General features: G+C 40.5%; 1 protein-coding gene and 1 long non-coding RNA gene across 3 annotated transcripts in view; one reads left to right on the forward strand and one right to left on the reverse strand.

Annotated features, from left to right (window-relative positions):
* The window catches only part of LOC129192099 (uncharacterized), a 70,041-nt gene that overhangs the window by 23,765 nt on the left and 18,431 nt on the right, over positions 1 to 27,845 (reverse strand). The window contains exons 2-5 of one of the 2 annotated variants that reach the window (XR_008573349.1): positions 10,547 to 10,711; positions 10,352 to 10,466; positions 10,175 to 10,240; positions 8,721 to 8,834 (exon numbers count right to left, since the gene is read on the reverse strand). This is a non-coding gene — a long non-coding RNA (uncharacterized LOC129192099). Of the gene's footprint in view, positions 1 to 2,581; positions 8,835 to 10,174; positions 10,241 to 10,351; positions 10,467 to 10,546; positions 10,712 to 27,845 lie in introns of those variants that run through there. The other variant, XR_008573348.1, reaches the window with a different exon arrangement.
* Positions 456 to 26,804, forward strand: LOC129192098 (CD109 antigen-like). Its single transcript, XM_054795645.1, is given in 33 exon segments — positions 456 to 890; positions 893 to 983; positions 1,083 to 1,234; positions 2,894 to 2,922; positions 3,039 to 3,272; positions 3,375 to 3,497; positions 3,592 to 3,631; positions 5,972 to 6,053; positions 6,143 to 6,230; positions 6,723 to 6,831; positions 6,906 to 7,015; positions 7,115 to 7,306; positions 7,425 to 7,523; positions 7,665 to 7,727; positions 8,422 to 8,592; positions 8,665 to 8,817; positions 10,434 to 10,506; positions 10,592 to 10,676; positions 10,780 to 10,897; positions 11,502 to 11,615; positions 11,707 to 11,925; positions 12,389 to 12,530; positions 14,419 to 14,595; positions 14,672 to 14,753; positions 15,102 to 15,333; positions 15,413 to 15,584; positions 16,699 to 16,889; positions 18,238 to 18,387; positions 18,478 to 18,543; positions 19,219 to 19,361; positions 21,142 to 21,298; positions 25,564 to 25,666; positions 25,835 to 26,804. Coding segments are annotated over 33 exon segments (4,314 nt in total). The 5' UTR covers positions 456 to 745; the 3' UTR covers positions 26,044 to 26,804.

Raw genomic sequence — 27,845 nt, forward strand, 5'->3', positions numbered from 1 at the left:
CACAATTGTACGTACAGTCAAAATTGTTCATGTTTTTATGTTTACAACAGCAAAAATATGTTTAAAGCCAAGAATAATCTGCTGCCTCCCAGTTTATTTGTAAGGGTGAAACTGGAACAAAGTAAAGGAAAATAACACCGTATAGGAGTAATGAGAGGCTGAAGCAATCTCTGGAGTTAATAGGTACTTTATTGTACATCTAAAAAATTTATTAGTGTCAACTATAATTTCAAGGTACAGTATGTAACAGTGACTAATGATGAGCTAATGTGTGTTTTATTCACTGTATATTATCGTAACATTATAAATTATACAGTACTACTATGACGGCTGGGTTGACTCCAAACATGTACATGTTTTGCTTATTTATTCTTGTTTATTTGCTTTGTTTGCCATGCTGGAAATGTTGAAACTAACCCAAAAGGCATTAACTATACAGTAATGCATGATTTTACTTTAAAAGTATTTTAAAAATGGGCCTGCTTCAATCACACCTCCTGTCTTGTAACCCTGTGAGTTCAAAATCTAACACATTATCTGTAAAGTGTTGAATGAATGTCTATGAGTTTGAATGGGTTGTATTGCCTGCTCTCTATGAAGGCAATATCTGCTGTGCATTGAACAGAACTGTAAATTGTCCAAATAGACAAATGGTGAGAAAGGTGCCTCCAGGCAAAGGTGTGAAGAGGGTGTGAAATCACATCCATTGTGTGGCAGATGATATGATATAGGATGTGTGTGCATCATGCGTCACATGAATCTGTGTGGAATACCATGTGACAGCCTCCTTGGGGGAGAAAGATGGCCTTTTGTCTCCGGCAGGCTCAGGTCAGTTGAGCTTGTTGGTGGCGTTCACTTTCAGTCGGGACTCCACAAGAGAATTCTGTCAATGTTACAGTAGCAGGCTGAAGAAATATGGATGACATTTGGACCCTTGTGTGTTTGGGAGTTGTTTTTTCTGCTCAGACCGGCTCTACTCAAGAGTAAGTAACATGAAAACAATTTATCCAACCGTAGTTTGTCATTGCAAAATGAAACCCAACTATTTGCTTCCATGACCTCGACTGTCCACACAGTGCCAGGACATTATTTGTGCTGACAGGACCTGAGGTGTTGCCTGCTGGGACGCCCTCTCTGCTGGCTGTCACCGTTCTCTCCGACCTCCCTGTCAGGGTCAAGGCTGAAGTCTCACACCTCAACATTAAAGTGGCCCAAACAGAGAACTTCCAAGGAGGTGACACACACACAACTCTTTATAGTAATGATAGTTATACAGTAGATTCACAAAAATTGTGGGCTTTTTTTTAACAGTGGTAGATGTATGCTGTACATTTGACCTGACCTGTATTTTGACGTATGTAAAAATTATTAGTGACTTAGGGTGAATGAAGGCCTTTGAATTTGAATCTCAAATGTGTGTGGATCCACAGTAATTATAGTTATCATAGTAATTATACAGACTGTTAGAAACTCTGAATTCACTGTTGTTCATGAGCATAAATAGGACATTTGGAACTGAAACTAAACCGGCACCCACTTTTGGAGCCGCACAGTGACTGAGTGGTTAGCATGTTGGCCTCATAGTCAGGAGGAAAAGGCTTCTTGAGACGTCATCTGTACTTCTGTGAAGAAGGTATCGGACGTTTCGCTCCTCATCCGAAGAGCTTCGTCAGCGAACTAATAAGTGCTGGTAGCTTAGGCCTTAAATACAGTAATGATGGGTTCTGTTGTTTGACAAAAATAGCTTCCTTTACTCCTCTTTCAAACCATCTGTTTTCTTTGGCCAAAATCTTTACCTCGCTGTCCTGAAAAGAGTGATTGGTAGCTTTCAGGTGTAGATGTACTGCTGATTGAGGACCACTAGCATTGTCCCTGCGATGTTGATAAAGCCTTTTTTGGAGCATTTGCTTAGTTTCCCCAATGTAGTGCTCTTTGCATTCCTCATCTTTACAGTGGATGGAATAGAATTCTATTCCATCCAATAGAATTCTATTCCATCCAATAGAATTCTATTCCATCCACTGTAAAGATGAGGAATGGATGGAATAGAATTCTATTCCATCCAATAGAATTCTATTCCAGAACCCATCATTGAATCGGAATGGTGGTTTGAGGTTTAATTTGGACCCTGTGTTCAGCAGGTTACTGAGACCAAAACCCACAGCTCTTAGTCTTGCAAATGAGGTGAAGGCAGGGCCGAGCCAGAACAATAGATGCTAACAAGCCAGTATCAGAGTCGTTCATACCCAATTCAGGGAGCGACACTTCCCTTTTATCGGAGGTGTTAATAACAGGATAGGATTATACCACTACTCCGCCCAGGCTTAGTGTAAGGAACCAATAGGAGGAGGGTGTTGGCACACCAATTCCGCCCACTCTTACTGTATTTAAGGCCTAAGCTACCAGCACTTATTAGTTCGCTGACAAAGCTCTTCGGATGAGGAGCGAAACGTCCGACACCTTCTTCACAGAAGTACAGATGACGTCTCAAGAAGCCTTTTCCTCGATGGACAACTCCTGTACGACTGAGAGCCTACACAGACTCATAGTCAGGAGATTAAGGGCTCAAATATGTCTTGGAGCATACCTGTGTAGAGTTTGCGTGTGTCTGCTTGTGAGTTTTCCAGCTAACTCCCCAGAGATGAGTCTCTTTCCTGACGACTGACACTGTTTGTAGTCTGCAGTGGTCTGTCACATTTAGATGTATCTAATAATTTGGTTACTTTATTTAAGTACATGAGATGGTCAAAATATTTAACATGTCCACAGCTCTACGCCAAATGCATTATTACCTGTAATGCATTATAGTAATTGTGCAGAAGTACCTCTTGTTTAACTGTAATGAGCATATACTGTACACATACTGTACGTATAAAACATCCTGTTTTTTAAGGTGTGACTCAGCTGCTTACTCTCCCACCAGTGAGTATTCCCTCCTCCTTTTACTATACGTGTGTAATCAAATCAACCAAAGGTTTATTAGTTGCTGCGGCTTCAGTATTACATGTTTCTACTGATTCCATCCCACACTGCTACAGCTTCCGCCCTCCATAACTCAAAATTCACATTTAAATCTGACGTTGATGGGCTACAATGGGGACAACATCGTCTTCTCCAACGTCACCACCATCAGGTTTGACCTCAGGAATGTCTCCTGCTTCCTTCAAACCGAACGTTCGCAATATCATCCAGGAGATGCTGTCAAAGTGTGGACCGCGTGTCTTCAGTTGGATAATCGTCTGTACAGAGGAAGAATTGATATCTCCATTAAGGTACAGATTTGATGTGCTAGTGGCCTAAGGAGATGAAGAGCTTTTAGTCGGGCATTGTGTGGTGATGGGAAGTGCCACTGATGTTCTTTTGTCACTTTGAAGAATCCCACTGGGAATGTGGTAGACAGTTGGCAGTCCACTGGGAATCACGGGATTGTGTTTCAGGAATTTCATTTATCCCCGACCCCTCCTCTGGGAAAGTGGGCAGTCACCATGACAGTGCAGGTGAGTTTAAAATGTGACGTTTGATTTGTGTCAGGAACACCTGAAGGCTGATCAACTTTTACCACTAAACTTTTTCCCTGCCCCTCCAAAACAGCATGTGACTGATGAGAGAACATTCACTGTGGAGCATTACGGTAACCACTATATTTACATTCCATCCATTAGTAGAGTGATGATGATAATGGTTTTATCTATTTGGGACATACAGTTCTTAACAGGTTACACTGAGGAACATCACATGTTTCACATCACGAGTTTCTTTGCACTTGCAAATTCAACATACATAGGAAGAAGCAGAGGTTATTTAATCCGACCTCTTCTCCATTCTCAGCAATGATAGTTTAATTGGTTCCAGAGTAGGGGTGTCCCAATACAACTTTTTCACTTCTAATCCGATTCTGACATTGCAGCATTGAATATCAGATGATACCAATCCGATATCAGCACAGAGCATACATACTTTTCTTACTTGTTTAGGAGCGTGGTATGTCAGAAAACGTTTGGTCAAGTAATATTACTGAAACACGGAATCGTACCTCTGGTTTGGCAGACCGGGGTGGTGGTCCCCCTTTTTAAGAAGGGTTCCGGAGGGTGTGTTCCAACTATCGTTGAATCACACTCCTCAGCCTCCCTGGTAAGGTCTATTCAGGGGTTCTGGAGAGGAGGATCTGTCATATAGTTCAATCTCGGATTCAGGTGGAGCAGTGTGGTTTTCGTCCTGGTCGTGGAACTCTGGACCAGCTCTACACTCTGAGCAGGCTCCTTGAGGGTGCATGGGAGTTTGCCCAACCAGTCTACATGTGTTTTGTGGACTTGGAGAAGGCATTCGACCGTGTTCCTCGAGGAATTCTGTGGGAAGTACTCTGGGAGTATGGGGTATCGGACCAGCTAATTCAGGCTGTTCGTTCCCTGTATGACCGGTGTCAGAGTTTGGTTCGCATTGCCAGCAATAAGTCAGACCCGTTTCCAGTGAGGGTTGGACTCCGCCAGGGCTGCCCTTTGTCACCAATTCTGTTCATTATTTTTATGGACAGAATTTCTAGGCGCAGCCAGGGCGTTGAGGGGTTCCGGTTTGGTGGCTGCAGGACTGAGTCTCTGCTTTTTGCAGATGATGTGGTCCTGCTGGCCGAAAGGCCGAAAGGCAAAGCTCTTAATTCACCGGTCGATCTACATTCCTACCCTCACCTATGGACATGATCTTTTGGGTAGTGACCGAAAGGACAAGATTGCGGGTACAAGCGGCCGAAATGAGTTTTCTCCATAGGCTGGCTGGGCTCTCCCTTAGAGATAAAGTGAGAAGCACTGTCATCTGGGAGAGACTCAGGGTAGAACCGCTACTCCTCCGCATTGAGAGGATCCACATGAGGTGGCTTGGGCATCTGGTCAGGATGCCTCCCGGACGCCTCCCTGGGGAGGGCAAGTCAGGGCAAGTCCGACTGGTAGAAGGCCTCGGGGAAGACCCAGGATACGTTGGAGAGACTATGTCCCCCAACTGGCCTGGGAACGCCTCGGGATCCTCCAGGAGGAGCTGGACGAAGTGGCCGGGAAGAAGAAAATCTGGACCTCCCTGCTTAGGCTGTTGCCCCCGTGACCCGATCTCAGATAAGCGGTAGAAGATGGATGGATGTTTGAAAAACCGTTAACTGCGAAATTCGAACCGTGAGGGACGAGAATAGAGAATATGCAGCAATTGATAGACAGCTTATGCCGTGGTGAAAGAAAAGAAGTGTTAAAAGAAAAATAAATAAAAAATACATGAACAAGTACATGAAAGAAATAATTAGATAAAAAGATGAAAGATAAATACGGTAAATGACAAACATGAATGATGTATAAATAAATGAAGGATATAGACTAAGCAATAATTTAAGTAATGATAAACAAATGAATCAGTTTGACAAATCCTTCTAAAATGTCTTTTCAAGAATGGGATACTACCCAAAAATCTAATCGAATTAAATTAATACAAGAATTACCTACTTGATTTGACCACCTTAGGGCCTGCCTGATCAAAATAGAATCAAAGCCAGGGGTTTTCACAGTGCAGGCCAGTGTTATATTCCCTCCCTCAGTGAGCATAATATGGCTGGGGCACCCCACCAAAAAAAAGATTTCCTTGAACATATTTTGAAGGGTTTTCTGCTCACCCCAGACTCTGTTTTCTCACGCACTATAGACTAAATAACATTTAAATAGCATTTATTTTGCCTTTGACATAACTAAAGTTAGCAGCACCAGTTTGAAAAAGATGATTTTCTTTATTTTTCTCAAGCTGCCGCACACTCCCAAAAGTCTTCTAGAGCCCCCCAAGGGAGGCCCGCCTCAGTCCCGGGCCTAAGCCATAAGAATGTGAATGTTTTTTCTTCCAGTACTGATGTCAAGGATATTTGCAGGAACTATTGTAATATTTGTGTTCTAACAACTAAGCTGCGTTAACGCCTCTAATCCTACTTATGCACTGCCTGTTGTTGCAGAGCCCCCCCATTTTGACGTACTGGTGAAGACGCCACCTCAGGTCCTAATTGGAGAGGATATCTCAGGATCAGTAATAGCCATGTGGGTCCAGTATCACACAAGCATATGAATAATATCACATATGAATATATACCATGCTAATCACGGAATCATTTGTCTCTCTCTTCAAGTTATCCTAGCAGACAACCTGTTCAAGGAACCCTCGCTGTGTCACTCACTCAGCTGTCTGCTGTAGATGACTTGACACAAACTAAAGAGGTGAGCTTTGTAGTATAGAACTATAGTTTATGGAGCAGTGCTCCATGATACCGAGAGGTATTTCTAATATGCAACTACAGTAATGAACATATTGTTAAAGGCACGCCTCTCTGACTGTGCCGAAAGTGAAGCATTATTAGCATCCATGCTAGGGATGCATTTATTAGTTAAGAACACACAAAACAATTTCTATAAAACTTTGGGTTTGGCATGGACCAAGTGTCAACTTTTAAAATTATTGCTGAATCAAGGATTTTTCTTCATTTAAAAATGTGGAATACTTTATTATTGTCCGTCATGTCTGTGTTAGTAATGCGTAATTAAATGAAGGTGACCCTGAGAGAATTAAAGATTGTTAGGCCTTGGTGAAGGTCTACGCTACTGAAGCAGATTCAAGTCATCTTTGTGAAAGTAACATTTATTGGATGTATTAGGTGTTGAGCATGTTTTGTGCAGTGCAGATTTGACTATTTTTTTCTTTGTTCCCTACAGATCTATGGGTCAGCTCAGTTTTCCTTCAGCAAAAGTCAGCTTCAGAGCATCCATGCGTCAAAAATGGATGTTGTACACATTACAGCGTGCATTACTGACAAGTCTACAGGTTGGCTGCCCTGTAAATCATAGCTACACTGTATAATTGTGTGGTATTCACATATACTTGTCATTTCACATAAGGAATCAAAGTCAGCAGAACTGTTGCCATCCACCTGAGGAGGAACTCATACGAGCTTAAGTTCGGTGATTTCCCACCGTCACTGAAGCCATCTTTAGCCTTCTTTACAAAAGTGGGATAGTTACTCATCTGCATTGTACAGATCCTGTATTTTCAATCAAATAGCCATAAGCTACACTCCAATGCAACCTTCTCCGCTTACATTTCTCAGCTTAGCATCTGCAGATACGACAGAAAGCCTCTGAGCCCAGTGGATCGAATGAACTCCGCTGTGGTTGACGTCACTCAGAGAACATCCACGATGGAGGCCGAAACTACCACAATGACTCTTCCAGTGCCTCAGGATGGGAACATCTACATTCAGTTTAAATTACAGGATGAAGTAAAGATGCTTTTAATTCAGGTGGGTATTTATTTGTTCAAAGAACTCAAAAGGTTGATCTTAATGAAAACAACCTGTGAGATCCTTGTGTTTTTAAGTGTATGCTTAAAAATTAAAATAAAAAAAATAATCTATACAGGCCACGTTTCAGTCAAGTGTAGAAACGCTGACACTCTACAACAACTACTCATCTCCTAGCGGCTCATATCTTCTGATCTCCCCAAACTTACCTGCAAAGGTATTACACTTTTTGCAAATGAATGTTATACTGGATACAGTAATAAACATTCATAGTACATATTATTAGTAGTATTTTTTTAATAATTAATTGTCTATTTTTTCCTAATTTATTATATTAATGTATATATTCATCTTCCAGGTTGGATTGCCTCTTCAATTAGATGTGGAAAGCACATTCCAACCAACCAAGCTCCATTATGTGGTACTGTATGTTTAGTCAGACATGTGAAGTCATTCCTTTGTATCGCTGACATAAGGCAACCAAGGTCAATTATTTCCAAACCAGGATGTTAGTTTAGCTCTCACTCAGTGAAAGTGAGTAAGAGTATGGGTGTCTTGTATTTATATGTGCCCTGTGATTCACTAGTGACCAGTCCAGTCCAGGTCTGACTGCGACCCTGAACATACTGTACACAAAAGTCAGCCTTCCCGCAAACAGATCAAAGACAAGACTGTTGAGTTAAGAAACTATCGGTAGGATAGCGTATCGTTTAGATCAGTGATTCTCAACTGGTGGGTCATGACTGAAAAAGTGGGTCACGGAGCCGTTTTCAGTGAGTTGTGGGGTCTTAGCCCAAAAAAAAAAAATTGTCTGTGAATGCGCCTCGCATCCGTGCTATTCGCTTGCTATCCCACCACAAGGTGCGTGCTATGTTTATTGGCGACTTAGTCAAGCTTGAGTGGGACGGGAAAGGACACTGAGTGCCGATTTAACGAAATAAAATACATTTCTGGGGATTATAATAGACAAAAAAATCAATATCAAAAATATATGACAAAAGGTGGCGTGAAATACTTCAAGCACTAATTTAACTACTTTAGATGTTACGTAATCAACATGGTGATTTCTCGATAGCACTAGCAAAAAAGTTACTATTTTCTTGCTGTACTTCTAGGTGAGCTCTCGAGGTCAAGTGGTGACAGCAGGGACAAAGACTTCTTCCTCTTTTTCTCTGGTGCCGACACTGTCCTGGTCCCCTGAGGCCTGTATCACTGTGTATTCTATCCTCCCTGATGGAGAGCTCATTAGTGACACTGCGCAGATCCCCATCAGTCAACAACAATATGTACGGACCACCTCTGAAGCTCCGCATCCAATATACCTGCATATGTGATAATAGGTGTGTCTGCTTATGCAGGTGTCTTTAAACTGGAGCAGTGAAAAAGCCCAGCCAGGTGAGCAGGTATTGCTTACTGTGACAGGCAACGATCCAAACTCCCATGTCGGAATCTTGGTGATGGCAGTTCACGATGATGCTCCACAGGCTTACTGGGATTTCAAAGCACGGCAGGTATGATTAAGGTCTCTCTGTGGAGCATAATTGATTTTTAAAAAGTCATTTGACAGGAGCCTCAATATAAGAGTCACATACAAACTCTTGCAAAGTGATGTTAAATGGCATCGTCACACCAGGCCAGTGGTTCTCAATTATTTTCTGTCATGCCCCCACGATTTGAAATACTACTGAGAAACTAATATCTATGTATTTATCTGACTGAACTCGAAACTGAAACCAGCAAAATGCAAGAAAATGGAGAGCAGTGAAGCATACGAGCGTATTCATAAATCCAATCGCATGCTGAGTACGACAAATTCATACATGTTGGCAGGTCTGCAATAATATTGAAAGTGCACCTCTGCCTCTCACACCCCACCTGACAGTTCACCGTGCCACCCCAGGGGGGCTCGCCCCACTATTTGAGAAGCACTACACTTGGCTATATGTACGGTGCTGGACTATAGTGCGATTCTGCTTCCCTCTCGTGGACCTCGCTGGCCTGCGCTCACTCAAAGCAATCAAGCCACGGCCCGTTTGCTTGTCTGATCGTGTCTACAGTGCTGTTTTACTGCTGTTTGTCAAACTTTCTGGAATATTCCCAGTCTTATTTTGAGTTTTTTATTATTTCTACTTTGGAAGGTGGCATCTGTCATCAATTTAGAGGAGGCAAGAGGAGCCATGGCATTGATTAATTGATTGATTGATTTTATTATGCACACTAATGGAGTCGTGGGTGAGCAAGTGTGCTGTGCGTTTGACTTTTTATACATTTTGAGCCATTTTATTTCTATAATGACTTGTGTCGGTTCCAATCCGATTTATTTATATAGCACATTTTATAAACACTGTTTCCAAAGTGCTGCACAGACTAGTAAAACCATAAATAAGTAAAAGTACAAATCAAATAAAAACAGACACTTAGAACAGTAAAATATTTGAAACAAGAAGTAAAAACGATAAAAGCCATAAATACAAGTATGTAAAAATAGAATCGGATTGGGGGAAAAAAATCTGTTTCATCGCACATCACTAGTGAGTTTGGGTGTAACTGTCAAGCTAATTCATTGCAAATACACAGCGTTTCCTCAAGCAAATTGATGTTAAACAGTTGTAAAATTAGACATTTTTATGGGTGGATTTTTTTACAGGTGGTCTGAGAATGCAACCCCCACATACTTTATAGCAGGGATCTACTGTATATAAATATTAAAAACCTGAACACATAGTAAAAACATAAATATAAACATTTGATATCTCATTTCAGTTTGCACAAATTTTCTCTTTAATCTGTTCCCAAGTCTCCCAACACAGTATACACGTTTGCAGATTGTGACCATGGCCTGAACCAGTTAGTCTTGATGGAACTTACCTGCCTGCTTTGTTGTTTTCCTTGTAAGAGCTGGTAACTCTAGTATGCCAGGTCCATGGCCCGAGGCTTGTAGACGAAAGTACAAAAAGAAAAACATTTACATGTACGAACATGAGCATTTTCTCATCTCATCAAAGCTCTGGTAGTTTGTAATTTGTTTGTGTGGAGTTAATTCACCTTTTAAACGACACCTTTTCATCTTATATCTCACAGTGCAGGCTGGTCTTATTTATGCACCTTCATTTGCATTGTACCACAGGGATGCAAGGTAAAGATGCTGTCCAATGCTAGACTGCATAAAGAAAAACACATGGTGGATGGATCAGAAAATGGTGTGTTCATGATAGCAGAAAGCACACAAACAATTCTTACTTTCTACACAATGGTCCCCTCCTGTGATCTTGATTTGCACTTCAGTCAGGGATGCCCTCTTAGTGGAGAAGTACTGGACACACTGGGTGGACAGAAGTGAGCCCCTTTTGTGGTTCGATGCTGTTCTCAGGTGAGCTGTTTGAGTTAACCACATCCAATTCTCAGCTTCAAAGAAAGAGGAGAATGTGCAGCATGAATACAAGGTAATGAATGTACTTCTGTTTCTTCTCCAGTAACAAAACATGGATAAGTGGGGATATAACAGTTCCAGATGATATTACATATTTAGCTGCCACAGCACTGGTAATGTCAGACGACTTGGGTTTGGGCTTCACTCCTGTGCCGCAGAAGGTAACTAATAACACATGTCACAATACAAGCCTTTTACAATGATAAATGCTTTTCTTGGTGAATCAGAAAAAAAAATCCCACAGATACCCTCTAAAATCTTTCATGAAATGTGGAAGCTGTCAGTTTTATTATTAGATTTAGAATGGAATGACAAACACTCTTATAGCCTTTCACACATTTCTTTCAATATCTGTTCAGGTATTCTACAGAAACTAAAATGGACACATCAGGCAAAAATGTATGCAAAGCTTATGCGGTTAAGCCCCGAAATATTCATAACTTGGCCCAATTTTGAGTTAGAGTGGATTTTAGAGTGGCGGTGCGAAAACAGGGCGGGTTACATATGTACACAAAAAGTCATATAGTTTATGATTATTGTAAAGGTGTGTGTTAGGCTGGCAACAATAAAAGGCCACCCCGTGAGGTGTATGGATTATCTTGGCAAATGAGAAGTGCTCACTGACAGATTTATATGAATAATATTTGAGAGGCATAGGCCTTTTGTGTATAGACAAAACATTTTATTTGAGTTCAGCTAATGAAAGATGGGAGCAAAAACTGTATGATTGTTTTAAAATATTACATGTTAGCCTCTCATTCACAGCTGATGGTGTCCAAGGATTTCTCATTGTCTCTTAATGTTCCATCATACCTCATCAGAGGAGAGGAGCTTGTAATGGAGGTGAACATCGTCAACCACTTAGAAAGGGACTTAGAGGTAAGGAGGACTATATTCGAGTGAAGAAAATGCTCCAAGACGATCATATTCTATGACTGTCATTCATAAACACATATTTGTTTTTCAACAGGTGATCTTGTTGCTTTCACAAAGTGAAGCCTTTGAGTTTGTTTTAGAAAAACGTGGTGACATCGGCGTGGTAAATGCCCAAACGCTCATCTTAGAGGGCTACGTCTCTGCCGCAGCCTTGTTCCCCATCAGGCCTGTGGCTCTTGGGGAAATGGAGATATCTGTGGATGCCATATCTGCAGACTCCTCAGATTGCCTTGTTTGGAGAGTGCTTGTGAAGGTACGGAATTACGACAATCTTGCGACATCTGTGGCATTTTGCTGTGTGATAAAACTGCACGTTTCAGAGTGGCCTTTTATTGTGGGCAGTCTAAGTCACACCGGTGCACTAATCATGGTGTCTAATCAGCATCTTGATATGGCACACCTGTGAGGTGGGATGGATGATCTCAGCAAAGGAAAAGTGCTCACTATCACAGATTTAGACACATTTGTGAACAATATTTGAGAGAAATGGTGATATTGTGTATGTGGAAAAAGTTTTAGATCTTTGAGTTCATCTCATAAAAAATGAGAGCAAAAACAAAAGTGTTGCGTTTATATTTTTGTTGAGTGCATGTTCATTTTGTGCAGTGAGAATGATGAGATTTCTCACAAAAAAGCACTACAAGCCAAGTATCTATACGCAAAACATAGTATTTGTATTTGCATTTGAGCCTAATGAATCTTATATGTTCTTTAAGCCTGAAGGATTTGAACAGTCCTTCTCAGAAACGCTCTTCCTGGAACTGGCACCACACACCTACAACAACTCCAAGTCCATCTCCATCTCTTTGCCACCAGATGTGGTACAAGGCAGCCAGAGAGCCAATGTGGCGTTAGTGGGTACATCTGCACTTGCCATTATTTTGTAGCTTCATTATTTGGAAAACATATGCACATGATTAAAATACTGGTGTACAGTATATACAGTAGGTATCGAGGACGAGCCTATACCCTGTGTTTAGCTTTTGTATTAATTTGGTTTAGGTAATACTTTAGTAAAAATCCTAATTGTCTTTGTAAATAAAGTGTAATCCTTTAGGTGATACTTTGTAACTAAAATAACGGCCAAGCACAGTATTCTTTCAATATACAATATAGACTAGGGGTGTAACGGTACACTCAAATGTAATTTTGGTTCGGTTCAGTTTCTTGAAGTGCTCGGTTTGGTTAATTTTCAGTACAAAAGAGGAAGAGAAAAATGACTTTCATTAAAATGCCTTTATTTAAAAAAAGTGATATTTCAAATAAATTAGATTGAGTTTTTTTTATAAATAGAAAAATAATAATAAAATAAACTGTTGTATTTAAACAATTGTTTAAACATTGTAGTGAAATGTACTGGACAGTTACAGTTACCGTTAAATAGCTCTCTGTTGAGCTTGAAGTCCAATCATCTGTTGCGGACACGTGATAGCTAGTTGACGACATCACTTTTAGCTTTTTCATAAAGTGTTGGTATAACTTTCTGGCTAAAGTGAGGACGTGATGATATTTCGTAGCGAGGTTTAAGAACTTTATTCACAAACAGTCATGTGAAAACTGATTAGACCACCCTTGTTTCTTCAGTTTATTGATCCATTTGAATGCCTGGCACAACTAAAGGTATATTTGTTTGGACAAATATAATGATGATAACAAATATAGCTCATAAGAGTTTAATTTAAGAGCTGATATCTAGCAACTTTCATGGTTTTCTTGATAGCAACCAAAATCACTAAAGTTTTAAATGAATACTGTAGCTATAGCATTGTCCTGTCAAACAATTGAAGTCTTATGAGCTATTTTTGTTGTCAATGTTATATTTGTCCAAACAAAGGTACCTTTAGTTGTATCAGGCATGAAATTGAACGTGGTCTAATCATTTTTTCCACGACTGTACTTAAAGCCATCGCTCTCAACAACTGAATATGGACGTAATCTCGTGGCTATGATAACTCCAATACCAGGTGTTACTGCTTTGGCCCGGTCAGAGTTGCTTGCTAGAGGTTGTTTATATGCTGAAGTTATCAGCGTTTGCACTAAGCTGGTTTTCTTTCTTGTAGATGCAACATTCACTGCCGGATGATGCCGTTTTAAGTGCGCTAACATGTTAGACGTGTTTCCTGCAGCATACCATGTTTGTTAATCTTTCCCCTTCAATTTGGTAGTAAATGAATTTGCAGATTTAAATCATAGTGATTGCCTGTGGACAAAAAAAGTTAAGCTCAAATTCAACGCATTCAAACAGAATCAAAAGGATTCCAACATCAGATTGGAACAGAACATATGTGTACTATTACTTACCTTATTTTGACCTGGAATTAAAATTAATTAAACAATTAATCATGTTCAATATATGAAGTTAGTAGAGTAGGGGGCACATGGCTTCGGGTCAGATATCTGAAGGGGTATGTGACTGTAAAGAGTTTAAAATAGTTATGATTTTACAAAAAATAGTTTTTGAATCATTTGGGTGCTACACCGGCTTACAGTGAGGGAAATAAGTATTTGAACCCCTGCTGACTTTAAAGTTTACCACCTTAAACAGATATGAACAGTACAGCGTCTGTATGATACTGTATATGTTTTATTTTAACAGAGAGAAACTGAATAGTGTCTGGGTTTTGGAGAGTTTGTATAATTTCTCACTGCTGTGCTAAAGTTTGTCAGTTTTTTTTTTCTGCAGGCTTCAGCATGAATAAAACATATCAGTAATACATTCCCATTTGCACTGTGTTACGCAACACAGGTGATGTCTTGGCCTTGTCCATCAAACATCTGGATTCACTGGTTCAAATGCCTATTGGATGTGGGGAGCAGAACATGGTCCACTTTGCTCCAAGTATTTATGTGCTCCAGTACCTGGACTGGTCCAAACAGGATCATCCGGAGATCCGGAAGAGGGTTTTGGGCTATATGTTTGAAGGTATGCAACAGCGAGTAATAATGAATGTATGAAAAAATAACTACAGTCTACATGAACAAGTATTATATTTGGTCAGGGTATCAAAGACAGCTGCTCTACCAACGAGATGATGGGTCCTTCAGTGCTTTTGGTGCCAGTGACACTGCTGGTAGCACATGGTAACTTATTACTACAGTATATACCACCGGAATACTTTGGATTTATTGTTGGAGATTTTTGTTTGCAGAACAGAATGTAAGTAGGCCACACATCTATGTGCAATTAACATTTTTTGAGTGAAATCACAAAATGGGTCAAAAACATCTCCTTTTTTTATTTTGGCAAATGTAACACTGTACAGCAAGTCCTCCACCAGGTAGAGCCGCTACTAATGGAATGCATAAAGCTCTGATGTCTTTCATTTCTTCTAGCTAAATGTATTTGTCAGCTGTCAATGTATCTAGTAAGCAAATTGATTTTGTTAATAATGGTAGCTACACAGGGTTTGTCCCTTTTATCTGTTGAAGGCTGACAGCTTACGTCCTGAAGTGCTTCCTCCAGGCACAACGGTACATGCAGATAGACCAAAGTGTCCTAGATAGAGCCAAAAACTGGCTCATAGACCATCAGGGGCCCCAGGGTGAGTTCCCTGAGGTGGGGAGTTTGATGCACACAGAAATGCAAGGAGGACTGGATAACAGCCCTGTGGCCCTCACAGCTTATGTAATGATGGCCTTACTAGAGAGCAAGACCTATGTGGTGAGTTTTACTTGGAAGATGTGAGAATATTACATGTTCATGGCGATTTCACACTATTCTATTATTCTTTTTCCTGCAGGAAATGTACCTTAACAATATGCTCATGATGCAAACGTACCTGGAGGGGCATGTGACCAATGGGACGCTCAGTAACTACACACTGTGTCTGGCAGCTTATGCTTTAGCTCTCGCCAAAAGTCCTGTGGCGGGCACTGCACTGACTGAGTTGAGCAGGAGAGCTGACTACAGAGGTAATTTACAAAATGATATATGATACTTGACAATGCACCGGATCACATTTCTGTTTACATTAGGTTCATGAATATCAAACAATGACCTTGTCTCATATTGTACAATACTACAGTATAGAATTCCATCTAACATGTCTTATGCCAGATTCCCTCCAGTTTTATTGGAGTTGTATCGATATTAGATCATGATTGCAGCACTACTTCATGTGGGATGTTCTGGATATTTAATATGCAACATGTATGCACACTAATATGCACACTAGGAATGTCAACTTTCAACCTTCTCATTGTTCATTTTCAGCATTGTTGTACCTAAATTGTCTACTCTGTTTAACATGCGGCATCCATATAGAATAGAGATGTGGATGACACCTGCAGAGGTCTTCGCGAGGATTCTATCCTATGTATATTTAGAAATTGGTACTCGTAGGTGAAATGGAAATTTTGTCCATCCATTCATCCATTTTCCATGCCGCTTATACTCACTAGGGTCACAAGGGTATTTTATTTATATATATATATATAAATTCTTAACCCGCCGTTGGCTAACCAACCGTTACATATGCGTTGTTCAAAACACGGTTAGTCACGTCGTTAGTTAACTTATTATTATTATTATTGTAATAATAATAATAATGTAATAACACTACAAAAAATAAGCTAAAAAATAAGTTGTGAATGCACCTCAACTTTAAATTTTGACTCCCTTGTCAGGTTTTTAGTCAGCAGGTTCAGAGAACGTGTCACATACATGTACAAATCACACCCCCAGACAGCCCAAGCTCAGCACCTTGCTGAAGGGCACGTTACAGTGGTTCATTTATTATGGTTACAAAGTTCTGGCATATTTTTCTGACTGTTTTTTTTTTTTTTTTTTTTTTTTAAACCCCTATTATGATTGATTTTACTACTTTTGAATTTGTCTTTTTCACCACCATGTGTAAATACATATGTCAATAATACAAATACAGCTGAGAGTTGACAGCCATTTCAATTTAACAAGTACAATTTGATCAGATATTATTTGTTGTGTTTATAGATCACTTTAATAAATTTCCTAGAACCCTGAAGTTGCTACTCTGTATATTTACTGCATAATATGACACTTTCCTAGATGATGTCATGATGTGGGCATCCTCTGCTGGTCTGGAGTCATATGAAGGGCGGCCACGCTCGTCCCAGATCGAAATGGCTTCGTATGTGATGATGGCACATATTCAACGTGGCAGCTTTTCTGACGGCATTCCGATAATGAAATGGTTAAGCAGGCAGAGGAACCATCTTGGTGGCTACGGGAGCACACAGGTACACATCGGGGAAATGAATTAACCGCCCACATTATTTTTGGTATCGTGAGGGTTTCACAAAAAGTGTGAATGAACAGAAACATCCACCGACTGTACATCAATTGTATCACTAATCTGTTTGTGTTGGATATTGCCATAAAAATAGATACATAAAAACATAATACATAAAAACAAAACATGCCACTCAAATGTAAATGAATGAAAGTCCCAATTAACTTAGTATTTTGATTATTATATGAAATGTATTTTGCAAAAAATGGTTGGGAAGGAAAGATAAAATACGAATACATTTAAAAAAAAAAGTCCCATCAGTTATACACTGCCTGGCCAAAAAAAGGTCACCATCGGGACTGTACTAAGCAAATAGCTAAGAGGCACCCATTGGATAACTGCTGCATGGGTGATTATGTTTGAGCAGGTAACAAGTTATTTTACCCTAACTGATGCATTGAGGGGCTTCTCATTTGTCGAAAGATCCTTTGGTCGTGGGAAAGATGTTCATCTGTTACAGAAGGGTCAAATTACTGGCGCATCAAGGATGTGAAAGGAGCAGAAACGACAAAAATCGGGTTAAGAACTGTCCGACGCTTTATTAAAAAGTGGAAGAACAGTGGGGAAACTTTGTGTGGCGTTCCAAGTCTCCCGCCATTAATACAAGATCTTGGCAAAAAGTGAATGCAAATCAGAAATAGAAAGAAATAAATGTTGTGACATCGCAGAAGCTTGTGGAAACGATGGTGCAGCAAATGCATGCCGTTATCAAAGGCGCGGCAACCATATGTGATATCTTTTTGGTCAAACAGTGTAAAAGATCTGTTAAATCTCATCAAATAAGACTTAACTTTGTTGTTTATGTGGGATATTATTATTATTATTAGTAGTATTATTATTAGGGCCGCACGGTGGTCTAGTGGTTAGCACGTTGGCCAATACGAACAGCCTGGAGATCGGGAAGACCTGGGTTCGATTCTCCCCTGGGCATTTCTGTGTGGAGTTTGCATGTTCTCCCCGTGTGCGCGTGGGTTTTCTCCAGGCACTCCGGCTTCCTCCCACATTCCAAAATCATGCATGTTAGGTTAATTGGCGACTGAATGATTGTGAATGATTGTTTGTCTATATGTGCCCTGCGATTGCCTGGCGACCAGTCCAGGGTGTACCCCGCCTGTCGCCCGAAGTCAGCTGGGATAGGCTCCAGCATGCCCCCGCGACCCTGATGAGGATGAAGCGGTATAGAAAATGGATGGATGGATGGATTATTATTATATTGGATCGGGAGAAAACCCGCTCTTTTTTTATTCCATACATTATATGCATAAACCATATTTGTGATCTTTTTCTCACCTAAGGACACAGTCATTGCGCTCCAGGCTCTGGCTAATTATGCTGCATTTAGTGGCGCCAAGGCTATCGACCTGCATCTCCATGTCTCTGCTCCGGCCTCTTCATTTATGTTTTCCATCAACTCCAACTCCTATCTAACATATCAGCAGCAAGAGGTAAGCGACGGATGAATATGTTGTTTCTGGATGCATACAGTACATTGCAGAGGTATTGTTACACTATTTTGACTTCTTCCTACTTTTCAGATCAATGCTGAGCAGGACATTCACCTCACCGTATACTTGGAAGGAAGAGGATTTGCCATATTTCAGGTGCAATCGTCAATGTTTCTTTTCTATCCTCTCCTTTTTGCTGACAATAACCACTCCACAGTTACAGAACACAATTTACAGCTTGAAATGAATGTCGTGAAAAAAGTTAAGCAACAACTCCAAAGTCCCATTTAAATTGCTGGAACGTTTCCAACATATTGAACTCTCCATAAATGGTGGTTTTAAAAGCCAGACCGTGACCTGAGTCACTTGAAAGCTGCAGCTGTGTGTGAGCTAATGTAATACTTTGTAAATGCCAAAACAAAAAACAGCTAAATGCAAATGTAGCGTGATGGTCTCCTGCCGATTACCATCTGGAACGCATACTGAAGCTTAGCGTATTGTTTGCATTTGTGTCTCCACATTATACCGCTCACAAGACTTTGGTGAAAGGTTAATCTTTTCATTCTGTTCAATTTCCAAGCAATAGTCCTCCCTCCACCTGTTTCTACAGTCTATGATTCATTATGTTGATTTTCAATCTGTGATTGCAATGGAGCAACTCACTTATTTTTGTCCCCTATTTGCAACTACCACTAAAAAAAGTGTGTCCTGTAAAGAAGTGTTCCCATTTGTGTCCTGTAAACACTGGCATTGATATTACCCGGTACAGTTCAGTGTTTCTTCATAAAATCTAATATTTTATGTCTTAAACGCTCCCATGAATTCTTCCAGATGAATGTCTTTTACAACCTGGAGAGCAAAACGATTTCACCGAAACGCGTCTTGCATGCCGGCGACAAGGCGGCTTTTGAATTAAAAGTGCACGTCAGTGATGATGGAGACCACAACCGCTTGTTGTTATCTGTGTGTGTCAGGTAAGAGGACTTTTATTTGAAACTTTTCATAAATGAATATGCACTTGTTTATTGTTTTTACTAGTAATGGGTGATACCCCAAATTTTCTTTCCAAAAAACAAACAATATACAACATAAATACAATATATAACATATTTAAGCAAAGTTGATAAATCATGTTAGTGACCCTGTTAAATGTTAATACATTTTATAACATTTTCCGAATCAAAATGTTCAGAATTTGCACATTTCCTGACCAAATACAAGGCAGAAAGCTGAGAAGAGGCTGTGGCAAATCTCTCCTCTCATCTTAAGTGCGCAACCTGAGCCTACGTCTGAGTCCGTGTCACTGCACTGGATAGCGGATAACTCGTTCCCTTTTCTGTTTGTTAGGATGTCGGCAATAAAACAAGTATAATGTACAAATATAAACTTTTATGATGCACCATGACTTTTTGCAGTGTGTGTAATGTCTTTAATGTAAGTGTGACATCATTCTTCTTGCTAATCGAACAATAAAATACAGAGAAATGTAGGCAGTACTTCACCTCACCGTGAAGGAGTGTGCGTGAACTGGAAGGTGCTTGTTGTCATCCTTTTGACAGCAGCACCAGCTAGCGCTATATTTGGCAACATGTCAAATGCATTAAATATATGTTTATGCTCTGCTGAATGAATGAACTTGACTGATAGAGAAGATATAGAGTTATATATCCAAGCTGAGACATTTCCAACAAAGTAACAGCTTTTCCTGGAGAACGATCGGGCACATGCACTTTATATGCAAATAAAAGGTGAGACCACAAATGGTTTTTAATTTTTTAAAAAGTTAATGAAAACAAATATATATATATATATATATATATATATATATATTACGGAGCCCCGTAGGGGACATGGAGAAAAAGAAAATATGATGGGTAAAGAACGAACTTTTGCGTTCCCTCGCAAAACTTTTGCGAGATAATGCAAAACTTTTGCGTTCCCTCGCAAAAGTTTTGCGAGATAACGCAATACTGTTTTGCGTTCCCTCGCAAAACGTTTGTGAGATAACGCAAACTGTTTTGCGAAGGAACGAAATACTGTTTAAGAGCATTGCACTTCCGTGTACGTATACTTCCGACGAGAGAGCCCTCTTTCGCTGCAGATTCTTTTTAGGTGTCTTTGACTTACCTCGAACCCATGTTTACTGCTAAGCACTGTTTTAATATCTTTGTATTTTAGGCCCAACTCAAAATAAAACTCAATAAACTTGTCCCACTCCATTGTCGTGTATGTTTTGTTTCCGTTCTGAGCGCGGAAGTATACGTACACGGAAGTGCAATGCTCTTAAACAGTATTGCGAGGGAACGCAAAACAGTATTGCGTTATCTCGCAAAAGTTTTTTTTTTTTTTTTTTTTTTACCCATCATATTTTTTTTCTCCATGTCCCCTCCAGGGCTCCGTAATATATAAATGGGTCTGAGAAGTATTTGAGTTTTTAACAAAAGCTAATTATCGTCTTCTGTTTCTTGTTATCCTCCTTATTGCGCGACCGGCATTAACATAATGAGTCAGTGCCTCACCAGCCAGGAACCTCACCGCACCTCACTGATAAAAATAAACAACCATTCACACTCACGTTCACACTTACGGACAATTTAGAGTCTCTGATTAACCTTCAAAACTTTAATAATGGTCTAACCCGTGATGACTTCACAGAGGCTACAGTCTGATGAGATTGTTTGTGACCTTTTAGTAGATTTTTTCCCCCAGGTACTCTGTATAAGCTACTTGGCATTTTCCTTGCTTCCTCTGCAGATTAAAGAACAGTCAGGTCATAGCCCATACGGGCATGGTTATACTGGACGTAGGGATGCTCAGTGGCTTCGCTGTCTCTCCTGGAGCTTCTGCACCAGTACATCTAATCAGAAAGGTGGAGACGCTGCCTCAGAGAGTCTACCTCTACCTGCGTTCTGTGAGTGTTCATCAACTTTAATTTATTTAAATTGATTTCAAACATGCTTAACAAAATTACAATGAGGAACAAAATACGGTTACACTTGCACAATTCAACATGCCCGAAAAGTAGTAAGTAGGAGGAAGCAGAGCTTATTAAACGGGACTCCTTTTCCAGTTACTGATCATTTGTTCACGTCCTGTGTTTAACGTGCTAACACTCACAATACTTCATGTGTCTGCAATGTTCTAAAAAGGAAAGAAACGAGACAAATAATGTATCATAAATCAATAGATGACTTACATGCAGGGCTAAATGCTGACAGAAACATATACTGAATGAACAGACACAGAATATATAACAAATCATAACTTATTAAATAAATAATGCATGAATGAATGCTGGCATAAATAATAACAGGTACTGTGAGGTTGGCATCATTCTGCTTCCCTCTTGTATCTTGTAAAAGTCATATGCTTGCGCTGTTTCTTGAACTGGCACTTATTAGAACATTGCTTCACTTCGTAACTCAATCTGTTCCATACTCTAATTTTACTCCACATATTGAAAGACTCAGTGGTGGACTTAGCAACTTTGAGGCCTGAGGTGAACATACTGTAGCCAGGGGCCCTCTTCATTTGTTCTTTTAACACCAAAAAGCAAGTAAGGAAGCCTCAAAGGCCCCTACCAATATACTGCACTGTACATTTTTTTTTCATGTAAATTACTGGCTTCCAGTGTATAAACTAACCTTGCTTATATAGTTGTGCTGCTAATTTATGACTATTTTCTCATCTCATGACACCTCTTACACTTTCAGCCTTCTACTAGTCCTTTAGAAACTGCACTGCTCTCAAGTCAGTGAGAAAACGAGGCCTTTCCTTGGCAGCATCCAATCATAAACTATCAAAAAAAAACCTCCCAACAAGTTTATTAAGCCATTAGAAATGGCAGGAGGTCATTACTCAATGTCTCTCTTATAACCATATCCTACACAGCAACTAACAATCAAAAGGTAGCTTTTAAAGATACAAGACCATACAGTACCAATGCAAGTTTAAAATAAGAAATCAAAGCTATTTTAACTTGTAACCACAGACATTGCGTCAAGCAGAGAACTTAATTGGCCAATGGCTGCCCGCTGCCGGGCGCCGGGCCACCAGAGGGAGCTCATCAGCTCCCATGAGCACCCACGTGTCTATGATGAGCTCCCACATCTCACCGGTTTTGGACGGCTTCAAGGAAAAAAAAGCAGGCTCCATGGTGTGGCACTCTGGAAGGGCTTCTTCTTCTTTTTACTGTTCCCTCTCACTTTAACATCATACCGCCACCTGCTGTACAATTATGTGTTTGATTTTTACACTTATATTCTGTGAAAGTACAGCGGATTTTGATTACTGTGAAATAACAGTTAAATACTGTGAAATGCAAGGGTACAGTGTCATTTTACGATTATTTGTTGCAATTTTACAGGGGCTTTTGATCACGGTATTTTACTGTGAAATGATACTGTTAAATGCTGTGAAATCCTGTTAATATTTTACAGTGTGTACAACCTTGCACTGAGTTAATACGGCATCAACAGAATGAGAGAATAAAGTTTCACATATAAAGCCAGTGTAATCAATATTAACCCTTTCTGGGATCTTGACAGGAAAAAAAAATCTGAAAAGGCGGTTCTGGAAAAGGCGGATATCTTTTGCATTAACATGTAGTTCACGGAATCGCACACCGAACTCCGCCTTCAGCATTTTCAGTGCTTCCACACACTTTTCATCTGGGAACGGGACCGCTGGGTTCTCTGCAGAGAGGTTTTGGGTAGCAGGAAGATGGATGAATTTCTTCTTTTTCCGCTCGTTCCAAAAGCAGCCCGAGTTTAACCTCAAATGCTTTTATGTGGGAATACATGTCGCAAATTAGTTTCCCTTGGCCTTGTAGCTGCAAGTTGAGGCTGTTCAGCATTTCTGTCACGTCTGTTAAAAATGTCTGTTAAAAATGCTAGGTGCCATTTCCATTCTGGGTCGATCAGCTCGGGGACTGTTTTATCTTTTGAATGAAGAAATGCGTTTATTTCAGGTACCAGCTCGTAAAAACGCCTCAAAACTCTTCCGCGGCTCAACCATCGGACCTCTGTGTAGTACAGCACATCGCCATGCGCAGACTCTAGTTCATACGGGAATACATTGGAACTGCCTCTGTTTACGTCCCTTCGCTCTGATGAAGTTTACGCATGACGCCACAACCTTCATGACAGAATCCCACTTCAACACTTGGCAGCACAGATTTCCAGCTGATTTGATTATCTCTTATGACACCTAGAAATTTGTTTTCATTGACCCAATCAATATCTCTTTGCTTAAGTACACAGACGTCTGATGGCCTGTGGGTAAAAGCTGTTTGCCAGCCTTGTGGTCCTGGACTTCAAACTCCTGTAGCGTCTTGAAGTCATTTATATATAAAATAAACAACTTTGGTCCCAGTACTGACCACTGGGGTACCCAGCCAAATCCATGATCTATGTTCATCAAGCATTGGACAAAATGGTATATATCCACTTTTATTCCTCTGCACGACATTAGCTGACAATGTCTTCCATCAGTATAAGAGAGGGACCCATCCTCAGCAGCGTACCTCAACTTCATAGGGTGTTTTGGTGATTTGCTCACAATACACACTGCAGAGTCTGACCTACCACAGATTGATCAGGCCTGGGCGTGTGGTCCTAACTCCTTGGCGCCCAGCGAGGGTCTTTCCTGCACATCCCCAGCCACTGGTTGCAGCGCTCAGCTGTCCCTGATATTTCTTTGATGGTGTATGGCATGGCTTGGCCACAGATCTCCAGGCCTTTTAAGGACTTTGATGGTTGATGTTCCGATGAAGCCACGGCAGCCAAGCTCCACTGGTCAGACTATTGCTTTCCACCCTCTGCCCTCAGAGCATCTTCCTTTCATAAGCCTCTTTTGTTGCATCCTGCCATGGTATGTCAACTCTATGAAGCAGACAGTTCATAAAGAGTTGGACCAGAGTACAAGATCTGGTTTTAAGGTTTTAAGGACTGTGTGATGGAATAGTGAGCTGTTGGCCAACATCCGCCCACATTTCCCAGTCCCTTGCGCCGTCCAGCTGTCCTTGTTTCTCTTTACGACCTAGGGATAATGCCGGGACTACAGTAAGTGTCCTGGGAGAGTGGCGTTGTTGGCTGTTCTTTTCGGCCCAATAGCTGCATCCAGGGTTTTTAACACTTGCTGCTGCCGCCAAGCATACTTGCCTTGGGAGTGGTTCTCCTTGCAACCAGTAGATGGAGATGAGCACAAGGGGCATGCAGGAGTTTTCCAACTTCACCCATTGTCCCTGCTGAGCTAGCGAGACAGCCTCTGCACATCTTGCAGCCTCCTTCTGGCGCCAGATCTCTAGGACAACCAACCTTCTCTGTTCGGATGGTCCGTCCTGGCATTGTCCCAGATCTCCTCTTCCCTGCTGAGCATGGCTTATGATCTCAGTATGCTGGAGTGTTGATTTAGCTTGTTGCACAGCTTCTTTTGAGGTCCATTTCCAGCCTGTTGTTGGTGCTGGTGTAACAACCCTAATGGTTGTCTTCCAGCATTCTGGGAAGGTGAACTGCAGTCTTGTTTTGCAGCACTTAAACTATTCCATGAGACTTGAGAGAAGCATTTCTAGCTTGCTGTGTTCATGTAAGCCAGGGCTTCTCAAATACTGGGGCCTTGGAAAGCGCAAGAAGATGGAATAATGCGCCACTGTCCTTTCTTCTTCTGTAGTATGGTGTGTCACGTGGTTACGACTCAGCCCCACTGCCATGGTGAATGCTAGAGGAGATATGGTACAGCCAGCCATGATGCCATTTTCTAGGTCACATGGTGATGAAATCAGGTGTGAAGGAGCAGAACTGCAGGTCTTGGAAATAGGGTGATGCGTGTTCACTCAACTTCACAAATTGCTTCCAGTTCAGTTGCGTTTTGCCATCCACCGTGTTCGTGTTGTCGTTCGGTACACTTGCATGATGTAATGCAATCCAGTACAAGCAGTGTGCCACAAATTCTGTCTATGCTTGTTTTTTTAGTTGTGTGCATCAAACTGAAAGATAGTTCGAATATTTTGAGCCTCTCGTACACGAGAGCTAAATAACAACAAAACCTTTGTGTCGTGGCCTGCAAATGTGTGTCTTTATTATTTGAAGTCGCATGGTGGTCCACACATCTTATTATTAGACTATTAGATTCATATATAAAAACATTGTATTTTATTTTATTGCATTGTGCTTCCAGCTCAACAAGTCAGAAGTTTGCATCCAAATTCCACTCATCAGAATGTTCAAAGTGGCCCACATCCAGGATGCTCTGGTGCAGGTTTATGACTACTATGAACCCAGTAAGTACATGTTGACTGTTACTAAACAATTATCACCACAAACCTCATGATGTCAGGTGAAATCACTCAGTGCGCACATGGTGATCATTTACAAGTTGAACATAATCACATACATCATCAGGTTGTCATCTTGATGCCATAATCATATTACTTTGTCTTGCTTTACAGCGAGGAGAGCAGAAACAACATATAATTCTGATGTTCTCCGCCACATGGACCCTTGTGTCTTCTGTGGTGAGGAGTGTCATCTCTGTCGGACGGGAATCCCCATTGTGGTGTCAAGTCTCTCAGCTCACACAATAAGAAGCTCCACCTATAGCCTTCGTTGTCTCCTAGTTGGAATGATTGCTGGCTACATTTTTATTATTTTAGTCTAATTTAATGGAAATATTTGATTGTATGCGTAATTAGGATGTACTGCAAAACTGTTCATTTATAATGCTCCAAAAGTGCATTCAAATGTACAGTATTCTTTTTTTTCCCCCCCAGAAATGATTGTGTACATTTTATTTTTGTAGTTCTGCACCTACAAAGGGCAAATAAAAGAAATTGTTGCCAAATTTCCCTCTAAATGAAGTGCAGAAACATTCCATGTGTGTAGTTACACAACCTTAACCATTTGCCACATCATGCAACTGTGACCCAAATGAATGCAGACAGACCTGCAGATGTACGCAGAGCAAACGCACATGTGAATAATCACTGGACAGTAATCAAGCATCTTCATCGCTGACAATCTTACTTTCAATCCAAGATTTCAATCCACTGTGCTCAGACCGTGACGCACATCCGTTTGTACATCACAGCATTATTATGGATGGAAGTCAGGGGATATCAGTTGTCAAACAAAAATAGGATCAAATAAGATAAAATAGCAAACACAGAGCCGGCTGGCCCGTTAGGCAATAAAGGCAGATGCAATGGGCGCTGCGGCGCTGCAATGCCCAAATAATATTACTACAAATGATAACAAGTAAGGCTTCCCGTGCCCAATTTTGTACATAGTTTTAATTTTTCATATAGTAATAGTATATAGTGGCATATAGATATTTCATATAGATTTTGTATTTAGTTATTTAATTTAGTTTTTGTTTATAGTTGCTTCATAGTGTAGATCAGGGGTCACCAACGTTATTCCTTGTGAGAGCTACTTTTACAAAATGAAAATGGCCAAGAGCTACTCATTTTTGTAACATTTATTTTCAGAGCTTATTTTAAACCCAAACAAAGCGAATATGCTTGTTTTACCAGAACATGAACAAAATGCTGGTGTCCACAACTCACACACAACTTGTATTTCAGAATGCATTTCTTTCTACTGTTCTTTCATTATTAACTGAAAACCTCATGTGGTCGTGGGGGGGCTACCTGGTGCCCGCGGGCACCACGTTGGTGACCCCTGGTGTAAATGGACCTTGTATAGACTTATTGTGCGCAAACTGTGTGTTTATTTAAATTGTTTGATGTCAATTGTTGTATTTAGAATTTATTTCATTATAAATTCACTTTTATAGGACTTTTATTTCGTATTTTTTTAAATTTGTATGTTGTATTTATTAGTATAAATGTAAAATAGATGACACATTATCTTACAAATTAAAGACAACGGTAAAAACAATGGCATTCAGTTTCTTTTGCAAGCCATACAAATCGTCCACGGAAGGGGCCACCATATAAAATCTCGCCTCGAGCGCCACTTTGGGTATGGCTGGCTCTGGTCACTCACTTTGAATCTTGGAATTCTGGCCACAAATCAAATGTGGTGTTTGTCTTTTGGTAGATATTCCTGATTTTGCCCTGCAGGCTGTGCACTACAGCAGAGTTCAACCAACATCTGCACGTTCACAAACACTAGATGGCAGGCTTGGCATCATAAAGAGGTGTGTGTGTGTTGGTGGGACAATTTGGTCTGGTTTCAAAACAATGTATTATGGGACCCAAACTATACATGTTGCAGCAAACAACCACCACATCAATACCATATTGTTAAATGAATACCCCTCAAATCAAAGCAGTCAATTTGTTAAACTGCACTGCATTTTGCAGGTGTACCTAATCCCAAATAAGTGCATCACAGTATAATGAAACATGTGTGCTTCCCCGTGACTGTGAGTTTGTGAAAACAGCACACACGTTAAGGTCAAGTCAAACGACCCTTGCACTCCGCAGCCATGTTTTT

The sequence above is a fragment of the Dunckerocampus dactyliophorus genome, chromosome 13 (genome assembly GCF_027744805.1).
Source record: "Dunckerocampus dactyliophorus isolate RoL2022-P2 chromosome 13, RoL_Ddac_1.1, whole genome shotgun sequence".
In the NCBI taxonomy this organism is placed as follows: Eukaryota; Metazoa; Chordata; class Actinopteri; order Syngnathiformes; family Syngnathidae; genus Dunckerocampus; species Dunckerocampus dactyliophorus.